The sequence below is a fragment of the Lepidochelys kempii genome, chromosome 20 (assembly GCF_965140285.1).
Source record: "Lepidochelys kempii isolate rLepKem1 chromosome 20, rLepKem1.hap1, whole genome shotgun sequence".
NCBI classification, from domain to species: domain Eukaryota; kingdom Metazoa; phylum Chordata; order Testudines; family Cheloniidae; genus Lepidochelys; species Lepidochelys kempii.
In genome coordinates, this window is record NC_136399.1 from 3,125,563 (window position 1) to 3,139,290 (window position 13,728).

General features: G+C 59.8%; 1 protein-coding gene across 1 annotated transcript; it reads right to left on the bottom strand.

Annotated features, from left to right (window-relative positions):
* Positions 1–440: 440 nt before the first annotated feature.
* TAC3 (tachykinin precursor 3) lies at positions 441–11,970 on the bottom strand. The gene is made up of 7 exons (XM_073318464.2): positions 11,839–11,970; positions 8,736–8,891; positions 4,501–4,609; positions 4,288–4,317; positions 3,619–3,672; positions 3,285–3,359; positions 441–784 (listed from the first exon to the last, which is right to left on the bottom strand). Exons 2-6 carry the CDS (start codon positions 8,850–8,852, stop codon positions 3,286–3,288), a joined length of 384 nt encoding a protein of 127 aa, XP_073174565.2. The 5' UTR covers positions 8,853–8,891; positions 11,839–11,970; the 3' UTR covers positions 441–784; position 3,285.
* Positions 11,971–13,728: the final 1,758 nt, after the last annotated feature.

Below are 13,728 nucleotides of genomic sequence, written 5' to 3' on the forward strand. Positions count from 1 at the left end.
GAGGAGCATAGGAATTGCTGGGCTGGATCAGCATCTCACCCAGTATCCTGTCTCTGGCAGTGACCAGTGTCAGAGGCTAGAGAGGAAGGCGTAGGACCCCTGAACTGCACTGATGCCTTGCATAGTACAAACCTGGTCTTTTATAGTTAGAAATCGGCATTAGCCCTGAAGCACAAGCCTTAATACCCCTTCTCCCACATGGAGAATATTTCCCTCTGCAAAGGAGTGTTCGGCGGCATGGGGAGGGATTGGCTTTTCATTCTGTGTCCATCCCGCGCCCAGCACGGTGGGGCCCTGGCGAATTACCAGGCAAGAGTGTAAAGTACCTAATATATAATGCACAGCGCCCAGCACAGTGAGGCCCTGGACACATGACTGGAGCCCAGCAAACAACACAATCCTAGGAAGCATCAGGCAAAGAAGCTGAGAGACAGGGCAGCTCATAGGTAAAAATCGTGGTGTTATTGACTAGTCAAGGGTGGTTTTAACCTACGCCACAAAGGGGGTTCTGCTGGCTGCCCGGGGTGTCTGCGGCCGGTGCACACGGCGGGGAAAGCACCATGGGGCGGGGGCATTACTCTATTTCCAAACAGTGAGCACTAGCGTTAGGACGAGGCGCAGGCTGGATTGGGGCAGTGGGGACGAGATGGGGCAGGGGGGAAGAGTTCTCCACAACACGGCGAAGGGTTCCCGTTCGGTTGAGAGCACGGCGGGCTTTGGCGAGCGGCTTCATCTCCATTTCTCGAGGCGCTGCGGGCGCTTTGCTTGTCCCCAGCGTGGGCACCTGCAGGAAAGAAGGAGGAAACCCGCGGCACGTTGGCTCCTTCCACCCTGGGGTGGCTCAGTCTTGGGAGAGCTGGAAAAGCCTGGTTAGGTCGATTAGATGCTTTAGCCTCGTTCCCTGCCCCTGGAAGCCAGCTCTCCCACTCCTTTCCCTGAGCTTGGTATATATGAACCACCTTTCAATAACGTGCAATCACACACAAATTGCACACGTGCAAATAACCCCCTGCCCCCAAGACACAGCCCAGGGCGGGAGTGGAAGGCCTGGCGACCGGAGACAGTGGGTGTAGCCGTGGTACCAGACTCATCTGCATGCACGGAAAGCGCCTTTCACAAATTTGCTCTTTTCCTCCATTTCCTAAAATTGCACCGCAATTATCGTTAAGGCTTAGGCTCGGCACGAAGAGAAACCCGCCAGCTCTTGGTCTCATTACCCAGCCGTCGCCGGGATGCAAATCACCAGCTAATGAATTTGTAATTGCAGAATAAGTGCCATGTAATCACCCAGTTAGGGAGATTACAGCTATTTATGTCCCGTTACTCAGGCTGCTGTGTGCTAACACGCACAGGGTCAGGGCTCTGCTCAGCACACGAGTGGGCGATAGCGAGCGCAGGACCATCAATGGGATTTTCGATCTGTAATTGACCCCCCCCCGCCCCGTATGGGTATTTAAAGGCTAATGCGTGAGGCGAAGCGAGACCCTTTGGGACGGTTTGCTCAGGCGGCTGTGGTTTGGCAAACCTCGCATTTCTCGGCGGTAACCGCTCCCGCGGTAGTGAAACTAGCCTGGAGTAGGCAGCTCCCGGCCTGGTGTGCAGGGACGGGGCGTCTTGAGTGGAGACGGACCCCGTTTCCCAACGGCTGGCTAATACAGCACCTTAGCAGAAGGCATTAGCAGGACCTGATGTCCCAAAGGGCTGAGTTGAGACCATGGGGGGGTGGGGTGGGGTGGTCAGCCCCTCTGTAGTATGAAGGCAAATACCAAGCTTCAAGTTGGACACCCAAAAACGGAAGTGCCGGAAATCAGGGGCCACTTTAACGTTCCCTCCCAGGACAGGACTAACAGGAGGGTGGGTTGGTACGTGCAGGAAAGGTAGGACTTCCATCGGCCACTGGGGAACAACAGTAAAAGGACCAGAGACAAAAGCCCACGTGGGGAAAGTGCAGGAGCCCAGAGCAGGCCCTGTGGATTCACACCACACAGGGGACCGCTGTAACCCCAAGCAATGGCTCCTTCTCCAGCCCAAGTTCGCAGCCGTCCCCATAACGTGAGCCCAGGACTCAACAGAAAAATGTTCTCAATTCCAGGGCCAGAAGGGACCGTTGTGATCACCTAGTCTGACTCCAGGGGGCCCGGGGGCCATGGCCCCATCACTTTTTACCAGCCATAAGGGCGAACGATGGGGGGAGGGAGCAGAAAGGAGTGAGCAGGGGATGGAGTTTTGGGGGAGGAAGAAGTGGTGCAGAAGCGGGGCTCGGGGAGCTGGGGCAGCGTGGGGGCGGGGCCTCGGGGAAAGGGGGTGGGGCATCAGGTGGAAAGGGGGTGGGGCCGCATTTTGGGCACCAGTGGGCCCCCCCCCCCGCCACACTTTTAAGGAGTTGCAGCTGCTCCTGTCTAGCACAGGCCAGAGAACTGCCCTGCCTTAATTCCAGTGGTTAGCGACCCGCCTCGTTAAAATTGTGCACCTTGTTTCCAGTCAGAATCTGTCTAGCTTCAACTTCCCGCCCTTGGATCTCACTTTGCCTTCGTTTGTTAGATCCAAGAGCCCTTGGTCGTCAGATTTTAGTTTCCCATAGAGGTATTCCTGGGCCGTGATCAAGTCATCCCTTAGCCTTCCCTTTGTGATGCCAAACCTGCCAGGACCCCCCGCCCCCATCTCGCTACAGAGAAAGGCAGGTTGGTCACCACACACGCGCACCCCCACACACCAGTGAGGTTTGGGGCACCATGACACGCTGAATACTCCCCTTCCGGATCAAAGCAATGGGACTCATTGGTCAGCTGGAGGGGTGACCTTCGCCACTCGCCATCCAAACCTTCTGGGGTGAAACTGGCAAAGCTCACTGAAGCCAGGATGGCTAATCCGTGATGCCAGGATCTCACCCTCATTGTCCCAGAAGCAGGTGGCATTGGCCACCTGCATCTCAGCCTGGCACAGCAGCTCTGTGTCCGGACTCGAAAGAGGTGAAGGATTCGCAGTCCCAGGGTGGCAAGGACCTGGCAATTCAGCTGGCCTGTAGCCCAGCCTCTCATCTGAGCGCCATTGGCAAGCGGCCCCCGCGGGTCGGGTAACACGCTCCCAGCTTCCCCTGCCAGAGGCCCGAGCTGCGGGGAGACGGGGGGCTGCTTTTCTCAACCTTGCCGGGCCCCAGGAAAAAGGACGGCAGAGCACCACGCCTGGGCTAGTGACACAAGCACAAGCTGCGGGCGTATGGGCGTGAGCCCGCGTGTGTCGCACGGGAAGAGGAGCTAACAGAACCGGGTCCCCACTGCCCTCACCTCATTCTGCATTTGGGGGATATTTGAGGTCGCCGAAGCCAGTGGAAGTCTCCTTGTTCCTGTCTGTGGGGTCGTCTAGGGTTAAACAGCGGGGCAGAGAAGCAGTCAGTTCCTTCCCAGGCCCATTCGCCCAGCCGGGACGGCCCCCACCCACTTCTCAGCCCCTGCAGGAATCCCCGCTCCTGGAACGGTCAACCTGTTCCGCCCCCCGGGTGTCACCGGAGTGGGGAGACAGCGGCCAGAGCTGGATGCGCTGGGACTGGGGCAGCCGGGTGGCGCCTCGCCGCACAACCACCCCCCACGCCCAAGATGGCCTGACACGGGCCCCACCTACCGGGCTCTGGGGTCCTTTTGCCCATGAGGCCGACAAAGAAGTCGTGCATGTCCCCTGCAGAAAGACAAGGGGGTCAGCAGAGTGGGTGCCCCAGGCTGAGTCAGCCCGGCAGGCCAGGGCAGGGAGGAGACGCCACCCGAGGCTTTTCATCCTGGTCACCTTTGCCAAAGCACCTTCTGGGTCCAGATCCCCTGCACCCCCACCCCTCGAGACACCTCAGGCCCAGCTCCCAGACTTGCCGTGTGCCCGGCCCGAGCAACTGGCACAGCCGGAGCTCGACGTTTGCAGAGGACCTCTGGCTGGGCACACAGCAACAGAGGTGCCAGTTGGAACCAAACAGGGTGGCACATGGGAGCAAAACTCCTACGTGTGGGGGTGGGGCTCTGGGGCAGGGACTGCCCTGGCCGACCCAAGGCTCCAGGGCCCAACCCGGGGCCAAGTGCAAACGGGACCTAACTGTGGCCCTGGGAAGCCGGGGCTGCCTGAGGCTTTGGCTGGCTTTCAAGGGCGGGTCCTGTCTACACTCCAGCTCGTGACAGCGTCGTCTGCCTTCATTGCTGTGTCGATCAGGAGCGCAGAGTGGAGCGGGGGTGGGGAGAGGCCGGGGCGTCCCCCAGATGGATAGGGCAGAGAACCCGGTGCCAGGGAAGGAGGGAAAACAGGACTTACGTTTCTGAGGGGGGATGGGCATCTTGGTACCTGGAAGAGAGAAGTGGGGGGGGTCAGTGGTGCTGGGGGGCAGCAATCAACCTCGCCCCCCTCCCGCTTTCACTGCTTTCTCCCCATCCCCCGCCCGATAGCAGCTCCCCGCTCCGGCCCCTTCCAGTCTCCTCCGTCCCCCGGTTAGTTTTCTCAGGGCAGGGGGTGGGGCCGGGTACTCACGGGCATCGTCCTTGCCCGCCAGCTGCAGCAGTTCCTCGTAGGAGACCCGGTGGCCATTGTAGAGTCTCCTGAGCAGGGCCGTGGGCAGCTTGTAGAGGTCTGAGCTCGGCTGCGGGGAAGACAGGGAGAGAGGCAGGCGTGAGCCCCAAACGCAGCGGGGCCGAGGGGCCAGGCGGGCGCGGAGAGCCAACTCTAGGGACAAGGGACGGCACCACGGGCCCCGATTCCCTCCCCTCCCTGGCTCCTGCCAGCCCTGGCACCTGTGGCCCTGAGCCCCACCCGGAGTTTTGCCCGCCCCCGCGCTGGCCCTGCCATGCTGCAGCCGAGCTCCCGGGGCCGGATACCTCCAAGATTTTGGCAGCGTCAGGGCGTTGCCGACTGTGGGGCGTCAGCGGCGGCTCCCAACCGCCCCCCCGGCTCCCCATTATGTGCAGGAGGGGGTGGGCGCCCCGGCCCAGCCGGCCCAGTGCTCCGGGAGCAGGATCTTCCCCATGGGGATTTCGTCACATTTGCATCAAACGCCACTCAGCCCCCAACCTCGGCCTGGCAGGAGACGCCTGATCGCAGTGACAAGCCAGCGTGAAACCTGACAGCTGTTCCCAGCGCTGTGGGGTGGGGGTGGGGGGGACGGGCCGAGTGGGGGATGGGCCCAGCCCCAGACTCTCCCCTCCAGCCCTGCCAGTGCCCCTCAATCCCAACCCACAGCCCCCGGCTAGCCCAGCCCCAGACTCTCCCCTCCAGCCCTGCCGGTGCCCCTCAATCCCAACCCGCAGCCCCCGGCAAGCCCAGCCCTGAAATTTTCTTGAGCCCTGGCCACTGTTCCTGTCCATCTGCAGCCGAGTCTCTAGGCTGAGCTCGCATTTAACTCATCTCACTGATGTCCTAACCAGCCGGACTCCCGAGGGTGGGGGTGTCTCCAGCATTAACCCCTGCACTCCTGGGGCTGGCCACAAAGCAGGCCCTGCCAGCCCTACAGAAACCTCCCTGACGCGGGATTTCCTCCTGGGGGGGAAATCAACCAGCAGCTCCCCTGAGAAATCTGCTCTCGGAGCTGGGGTGGGGGTGGACGTGCAGGGGGGACCCCCGGGGCTCGGTGCGGGCTCAGCGGGGGCCCCGGCTTATCCCCCCCAAGCTGGCAGGAGAGTCAAGTACCTGTGAGGAACAGGTGATTTGCCAGCAAAATCCTCACTCCCCTGCAAATCGGGGGGAGGGGGGGCATGCTTGGGGGAGCCTTTAACCCTTAGGAGGCCAAGTGCTAACCCACCCCCAGCATGAGTCCACCCCCCCCAGCTGGTTCATCATCTCAGCTGCTTTTTTGGCAGCAATCTACCGCTCAGAGACATTCCCTATTGCCGAGCCCATCAGAAGAGCCAGCCCTCGTCTGTGTCTCGTTCCAGCCGCTGCTCGGGGAGAGGAGCAATTTACGGAGAGAAAGAAAGAAACAAACAAAAGCCCACCCCAGACAAAATGAGGAAAATGGTCCTGAAGCGACCGACCCAGAGAGAATCGCTTGCCAATGGCCTGGCGCGGCCCTGCAGTTCGGGGCCATTTGCTGAAAGCAGCCGCCCGAGGCCGGGGATCTTAGCAAAGGGCTTCCCAAAGCTCCAGTTGTGGGGGGGGCTGAGGGGGGGCTGTTGGAAAGCAATTTGCATTCCGCAGAGCCCCCGCCTGGAGCAAATCCCCCGCCTTTGCACACCACGGATTTGCACGCACCGAGGGTGACCAGATCACAAATGCGAAAAGTCAGGACATGTTTTTTTCCCACGAGGAGGGGGAGTTATAGTTGCGAATATAAGAGACAATGCCTAAGATTGGGCCAGCCGGTCGCCCTCTGTGCCATCGGCTCCCCATCGCCGTGGACAGAGACAAAGCTCATGATCTACCTCACCCTGCTCAACCCTTAGGTGCTCCTGGTGTGTGGGGATGCAGCCTAAGGGAGTTAGGTGCCTAAGTCCCCTTGGAAGCCAATGGAAGGCAGGTGTTTAAGAGGCTGCCAGGGCAGAGGGGCAGAAGCATCAATCACTCTGGCAGCTGGCATAAAGGGGGCACAGAGCCGGCCTAACCCCAATGGCCCACAGCCAGAGCCTTGGCGCAGGGGGCGTTCCAGGACGGGGGTGGCCCTTCTCCCAGCCTCCCTTCCAGCCAGGGAAGGCGCCAACCCAGCACATCCGTCCGTCTGTCCATCCAGGTCCCCGTCTTGCTCGATTCCCGAGCCGGGGAAGGGGCCCTCCCCAAAAGCCACTGAAAAGCCTCTGCCCTGCTTGGGGGACATACGAGGAGCCCACGCCCAGGGAGCCAGCTGGCACAGAGCTGCAGCAGGGCAGAGCTGGGCACCTCTGGGTATGTGAGAGCCCAGTGTGCAAGCAACGCCAGGCAAGGCACTTTTGTCTCACTGGTCCCTCGGGCTTTCCCGTCGGTCCGTAGCCACCTGCTGGCCCTCGTCTTAGAGTGGAACCACGCTGGGGCCAGGACTGTCTTCTTGTCCCATGTTTGTACAGCGCCTAGCGCCGGGGGTCCCACTCCATGACCAGGGCTCCCAGGTGCTACCGGAATGCAGACAGGTTAACAAATAATAATGCCTAGCTCTGTCCATGAGGAGATCTCCCACATGAGCAGAACTCCCTAGCTACTAGGCCAGGCCAACTCCCACGTCCAGCTAAGAATCATCATTAACAAGGGCCTGGAGGCTGCAGGGCTGTCGTGAGTGGTGGTGAAAAGAGGAACTGGGATCTCTGCACGGAGCAGGCTGCCATGAACTGAGGGAAACTGAGGCAGACTCGCCCAGCACAGACTCAGTGAGTCTAGACCAGAGATGGAAATGGGCGGGGGGCACAAAGCAGGGCCTGAACGCAGGTGGTGGGGTGGGGAGAAGCCCCCTGTCTGCCGGAGCACGGCCGCTCCCCCAAGGGACGGGTCAACGGGCACATGCTTGTGTGTGTGTGTGTGTCCCTGTGTCCATCTGTCCATCCTGCTGCCCCCGCTGGAGGGTCTGAGCCCTGCTCTGTGTGTGCACACGTGCGGGCAGGCTGCTTCACATCTCCTGCGTGCCCCCCGCCAGAGAGCCCCCCTGTAACCTAGGGGTGTGGCACCAGCGGGGCACAGCTCTGGGCGTGGGGGTGTATTCGAGTCCTGGTGAGTCTGAGGGGTTGGGGATGCACCCCGAGGGGCTGGGCAGCTGGACAGCAGGTTCCAGGACTCAGAAGGGGGGTGCCCAGGTCTGTGCCCTAAGTATGTGCCTAGGGACCCCGAGACTGGGGCAGGGGCTGGCCTCTGGATCCCCAGTGAGTGAACAAAGCCCAGGGGCTTGGCTGCCCCCCAAGCCGTCCTAGGGCGGGGGCGCTTGCTCGCGTTTGTTCCAGCCCAGGCAGGTGAGATCCCTTCCCTTAGCAGGGGTTACACAAGACTCTTCGGCCACCAAGGATGAGCTGTGCCGGGAGAGGAGCGTGGGATCGCGGCTGGGATGGGCAGCGCCGGCCACGGGGGGCACGGCCAGGGAGCTCAGGACTTACCTCCCAGCCACTCTCCCGAGAGCAGCGGTTTTGTCTCCAGCCAGGTCACCCGCAGAGCAGCCGGGCGCTCGCTCCCTAATTGCTGTTCTCCCTCGCGGCCAGAGCCGAGTCAGGGTCGCCTGCTACCAGCACCTCGTTGGGTTAAATGGTGGGGGGGACCCATTAAGGGGGAAGGGCTCTTCCCAAAGAGCTGCCAGGCAGCTCATCAGAAACATGCCCTGGCCGGCAGAAGTCAGCGGGTCGTTACTGTGGTGGCGTTTAGGGTCACAAGGGACTGGCTGGGCCACCCTCCCGTATAGCACGGACCTGAGAGTTTCACTCAATTTACCCCTGGGTTGAGCCCAATAACTTGGGTTTGGCGCACGTACCGGCTCCAACTGAGATCAGGTCACTTGGGAAAATTTTGGCCTGGATGTTTTTTCCCCAGACATGAATGTAAATGGTTTGGATTTGCCCCATGATTAACTAATGCTCCCCATCTAGTCACCACAGAGTTTCCTGGCAGGGAGACAGCTTGAATTTCTAATGGAAAAACGCCATGCAGAGTTGTCCGGGAAAGCCAAAAACCCAGGCACAAAACCAAATTGTATCCCCCTTTTGGCCATAGGCCCGCAGCGCCAGGGTGGGAGGTGAGTCAAGAACATGTCTTGCGTTCCTTTGCCCCCGGGGCCAGCCACGTAGACTCCGATCTCTTCGCACCCCAGCCAGCCCCGCTCCCTCCCTTACGCGCTTCTCGAGTATCCCGCTGGCCGTCTGTTGCTTCTCCGTCCCTTCGCAGTAGCCGTGACACAGCTTGGCCGCCGCTAAGGACAGCAGCACCGTCAGCACCAGGGGGCTTTTCATTTTCCTCTCCCGAGGGCTGGGACTGGGGTGATGGCCAATCTAAGGAACGAGAGAGACAAGGTGGGTGCGGTCCAATAAAAGATACAGGCATTTCCAGACCAAAACAAGGCCGGATTCATTCTTAGCATTAGCAGCAAGGACGCGGGACTGCGTTCTAGTCCCCACTGGCCTGCCAGCTGGCCTCGGGACAAGTCACGGCCCCCGCTCTGTGCCTCGGTTTCCCCCTCTGTACAATTGGGGTCACACTACTCACCTGCCTTGGCACAGTGCTTGGAGATCCACGAGCGTGGAACGTAAGAGCGAAGAGCCTCTACTCACGCTTGGTGGTGTAAACGCTTGCAAATGGGAGTGAGTGTTACATAATCAAGCCCTAGAAGGCAAATCAACTGGGGGGGGGCGCGAAGGAGAAGTTTGGGGGAGCAAACCCAGGGGCTAAAACCAAACATGTAGATATTAGTAAGATCGGTGCAAGGCGTGCTTCTCACTAGTGCGGGGAGGCTCACAGTAGACCCAGTGCCCTAATGCCTAAGGCAGCTCCCCACCCGGGTAGGGAAATCGTCAAATAACCCCCTTCCCCAGCCCTCTCTCCAAGCCTGTTGCCAGTTCACCACTTGGCTCCTGGACTCTGACTTGAGTACGACTGCAGATCGCCCGGTGCAATCTGTCCGCCAGCCCCACCAGCCAGGGCAAGGGCTGGCGTTTCTCCTCCCTGGAATTTCGGACAGATTTGGGTTGGATTTTAAGCAGTTTTTGCCTGACGAGCCTGAAAAATAAAGTCCCAACTTTGGAAGGGGGGGGAAAAGGAAGCAAATGACGTTAAAGCTAAGGAACAGAATGTGCTGGGAATTTGGAGGAAAAGCCGGAGACTAGCAGAGAAACTCAGTGACCCAATCTTATTTCTTTCCCATCTCTCTTTTCTCGGCCTGTGCAACCCATGGGAAATTATCTTCTCAACCTGGCGGAATCTCCTCCCTGGCAGCGAGGCAGAGGCGAAATAGCGGAAGCTGGAGAAAATTACCGCCAGCCATTCAGAGTGGGAACATGCCTCTCCCGCTGATGGGATTTTACGAGCTCGGCTTTGGTTTTGCTGATGAGGTGCCGGTCACCACCTGTCTGTTGGCATCACCTGGCTGGGACTGATATTGATTCTCTGGGCTAATCAGCTCACTGGAGCCAAATTTAATGCCCCCCCCACCCCCGCCAGCTAATCAAGTCTGTTTACTGAAGTGCACATTGCATGTCACCCAGCAAAGCCACCATGGGAAGGGCGGCAAAACCTTCACCCTTGGAAATCTCTCAGCCCTTAATGAGACACACTCACACAAGAAACTCAGAGCCAGAGAGTCAGGAAGGCACCAGCCCCCCATTAGCCCCATGCCAGCCTCTCCAGGGCACCGCTGCTTTTTGCAAAGTTTGCTGGAGGTTGGCAGAGAGGGAAGCAGCCAGGAAGGAGTGTGAGGGAAAGGGGCCGTTTGCCTTTATTGCGGGGAGGGGAGACACATCATTAAACAGTGCTTAGATGTCACACACATATGCCCAGGCACGATAATGCCCACCCAGCCAATCGTGCACACGCCAGCTCACGTTCACACGCACTCACAAACCCGGATCCACTGACGCACACGCGTGCAAACACACTCGCTCATGGTCACATGCACTCACAAACCCGGATCCACTGACGCACACGTGTGCAAACACACTCATGTTCACATGCACTCACAAACCTGGATCCACTGACGCACACGCGTGCAAACACACTCGCTCACGGTCACATGCACTCACAAACCCGGATCCACTGACGCACACGTGTGCAAACACACTCATGTTCACATGCACTCACAAACCCGGATCCACTGACGCACACGCGTGCAAACACACTCGCTCACGGTCACATGCACTCACAAACCCGGATCCACTGATGCACACGTGTGCAAACACACTCATGTTCACACGCACTCACAAACCCGGATCCACTGACGCACACACGTGCTAACACACTCGCTCACGTTCACACGCACTCACAAACCACGATCCACTGACACACACGCGTGCAAACACACTCACTCATGTTCACTTGCACTCACAAACCCAGATCCACTGATGCACATGTGTGCAAACACACTCACATTCACACACACTCACAAACCCGGATCCACTGATGCACACACATGCTAACACACTCGCTCACGTTCACACGCACTCACAAACCCGGATCCACTGACGCACACACGTGCAAACACACTCGCTCACGTTCACATTCACAAACCCGGATCCACTGATGCACACGCGTGCAAACACACTCGCTCACGTTCACACGCACTCACAAACCCGGATCCACTGATGCACCCGCATGCAAACACACTCGCTCACATTCACACGCACTCACAAACTCGGATCCACTGACGCACACACGTGCAAACACACTCGCTCACGTTGACATTCACAAACCCGGATCCACTGATGCACACGCGTGCAAACACGCTCGCTCACATTCACACGCACTCACAAACTCGGATGCACTGACGCACACATGTGCAAACACACTTGCTCTCATTCACATGCACTCACAAACCCCCTCGAACTCACGGCTCCACTGACGCACCCGCGTGCAAACACACTCACTCACACGCATGCACAAACACACACTCACACATGACAACCGCAAAGCCCCTGCTCTTTTCATAGCAACTGAACGGTGGTTCTGAGATCCCCCGAAGGAACCAAGAACCCCGCCAAGCTGAGCGGATCTTTTAACCTTTGCCCCTATTTTGAACCCTTTTCTAATCTCCCCCCCTTGTCGCTTTCGCTCCCCAGATCAGATCATTCTCAGCAGCTTCGCCAACTTTCTCTGTCTCATTTTTTTCCAAGCTAGGATTTGGCTTAAAAGAAAAAAACAAAACAAAAAGCCAGCGAATCCCACCCAAAAGCCACCGGAATGCCCTGCCACCCCGCTCCCATCGCCCGCAGCCCAGGGATGGCCACCTACCTGCCCAGACTCCTAGCCAGTGCCGGGGCTGGTCCCTCCCTGCAGCGCTGAGCGGCAGCTGCGTTCCCGGGCTGCTCTCAGACACTGAGCAGAGGGGCTGCCGTGCTCCCAGCCAGAATTAGCAGCCTCCAGTCACCGTCATGAACAGCCCCGCACTGCCGGCTCAGCTGGGTTTAATAGGGGGGCTGGGGCTAGGCTGGGGAGGGACATGGAGAGCCACCAATGGGGGGACCCAGCGGGGGAGGGGTCTCGAGTCCGCCCCCCCCCAGCATGCCCCCCCCATGTTACACACCATGTCATCCGTGCGCACATTACACACACGCCAGTCACACCCCAACACAACCACCACACAGCACACGCACCAGCGGGCCCCCCCCATGACACCCCCCAGCATCTCCCTTGCACACATATCCACACTGCGCACAGATCACACATGTAGACATTACATGCAGCCTCATCACACCCCCCCCCTTTGAAGTGGTTTCCATTATATCCACGGTTTACAGTTTAGTTCAATGGCTCTCAGCCCCCCCACTATACAAATGGTTCCAGCACCCCGGCCGACCACTGGTGTAGACGTGAGGGGAGCAGGCAGGCCGCCCCGTGGCCACGGGATGCTATGGGGTTTGATGCAGCAGCTGGGCCCTTCCCGGATGGGGCCGACCCCTGGGGAGGAGAGAGAAAGGGCGGCTGTCAACGCTCCTTTTGTCCCCTCTTGCCGGGACTGGGGAGACTCGGTTTGTTCAACAGACACTGAGGTGGGGGGAGTCCCCATATCTGACCCCCACCGGGAATGGGCAACGTGAGCCCAGGGCTGTGGGCCATCCATCCCCCCTGCAGACCCCTGTTGGCTCTGGGCGCCGCTCGATGGGAAGTTGCCGGCGTCTCTGCTCCCACCCCGCCTCTGTGCTGATCCCCCCCGCCCCGCTCCCACCCCACAAGCCTTGCCAGGAGCAGAGGCAAAGAGGGATGGGGGACAGGGCCCTGGGCGGCCCGTCCCGCTGTGCCCTGCGACCCCCAGGCCGCAACTTAGAGCAGCCCCTGGGGCTACGTCGCCCCCGTTTTCAAGGTGCCTTGAAGCCAACTGCCCCCACCCTGTGGGCTGCTCACCCGAGTCTCTGCACCCTGAGCCTCTGCCCGGCGGGTCCACGGCCCCACAGCCCCGGGAGCTCGCTCTGTCTCGGGGGCCGCAGGCTGGATCCTCAGCTGTGTTCCGGATGCAGCTTCTTGGCCCCAGCTGGGTTCCTCAGCTCCCAGGTGGGGTCGGGGGCCCCCAGCAGCTTGTGAGCGGAGTCGGTTGGGGCTGGAGGCCAGAGAGAGAATGACCAGAGCATCCCCCTGGGCGTCGAGGCACTTCTCAGGGAGCGCCAAGGGGGAAGGTCTGTTCTGGGACAAGCCAAGCCAGGGCTGCTCCTATCTCAACCCCTTGAGTCCCTCCCAGCTCCAAGCGGGCACTGGATAAGCACACGGGAAAGCAGCAACTTTGGGTGGGAGAGAGTCCCCTGCCGCATCCGCCTGCCCCAGCTGCGTTGGCCACATGCCAAGAACAATGTTTTGGCAAGCGTGGGTCTATCCCGCCAGGCTGCCGCCCTGAGCCCCGAGCTCATTGTTCTCAACGCAGGCCGTGGATGAAACGTTCCCGCTGTGAGCCAGCGCCGGGAGAGAATTGCACCGCAACTAACCGGGCAGCATGTCTGCAGGATCTAGCTGCCGATGCCTTCTGGTGGCGGCTACGACCTGTCGCACCAGCGGAGGTCCCAAGAGCCCGGTGGGGGAAGCTGCTCACGGCAACCCCAGCACAGGCAGACCGCGAGAATGGGGTTTCCCCTCCCGTTTTCCACACTCCCCGCAAGGGCTCTCTTCTCCCTTTCCCCTCTCCATGTCCTTTGC

Excerpts from the sequence above, each read along its gene's own strand:
- TAC3 (XM_073318464.2), bottom strand. The coding sequence starts at position 8,852 with ATGAAAAGCCCCCTGGTGCTGACGGTGCTGCTGTCCTTAGCGGCGGCC. Across the intron at positions 4,610-8,735 it reads GCGGGATACTCGAGAAGCGC|CCGAGCTCAGACCTCTACAA; the intron begins GTAAGGGAGGGA and ends TCTTCCCCGCAG. Across the intron at positions 3,673-4,287 it reads GCCCATCCCCCCTCAGAAAC|GGGACATGCACGACTTCTTT; the intron begins GTAAGTCCTGTT and ends GTCTTTCTGCAG.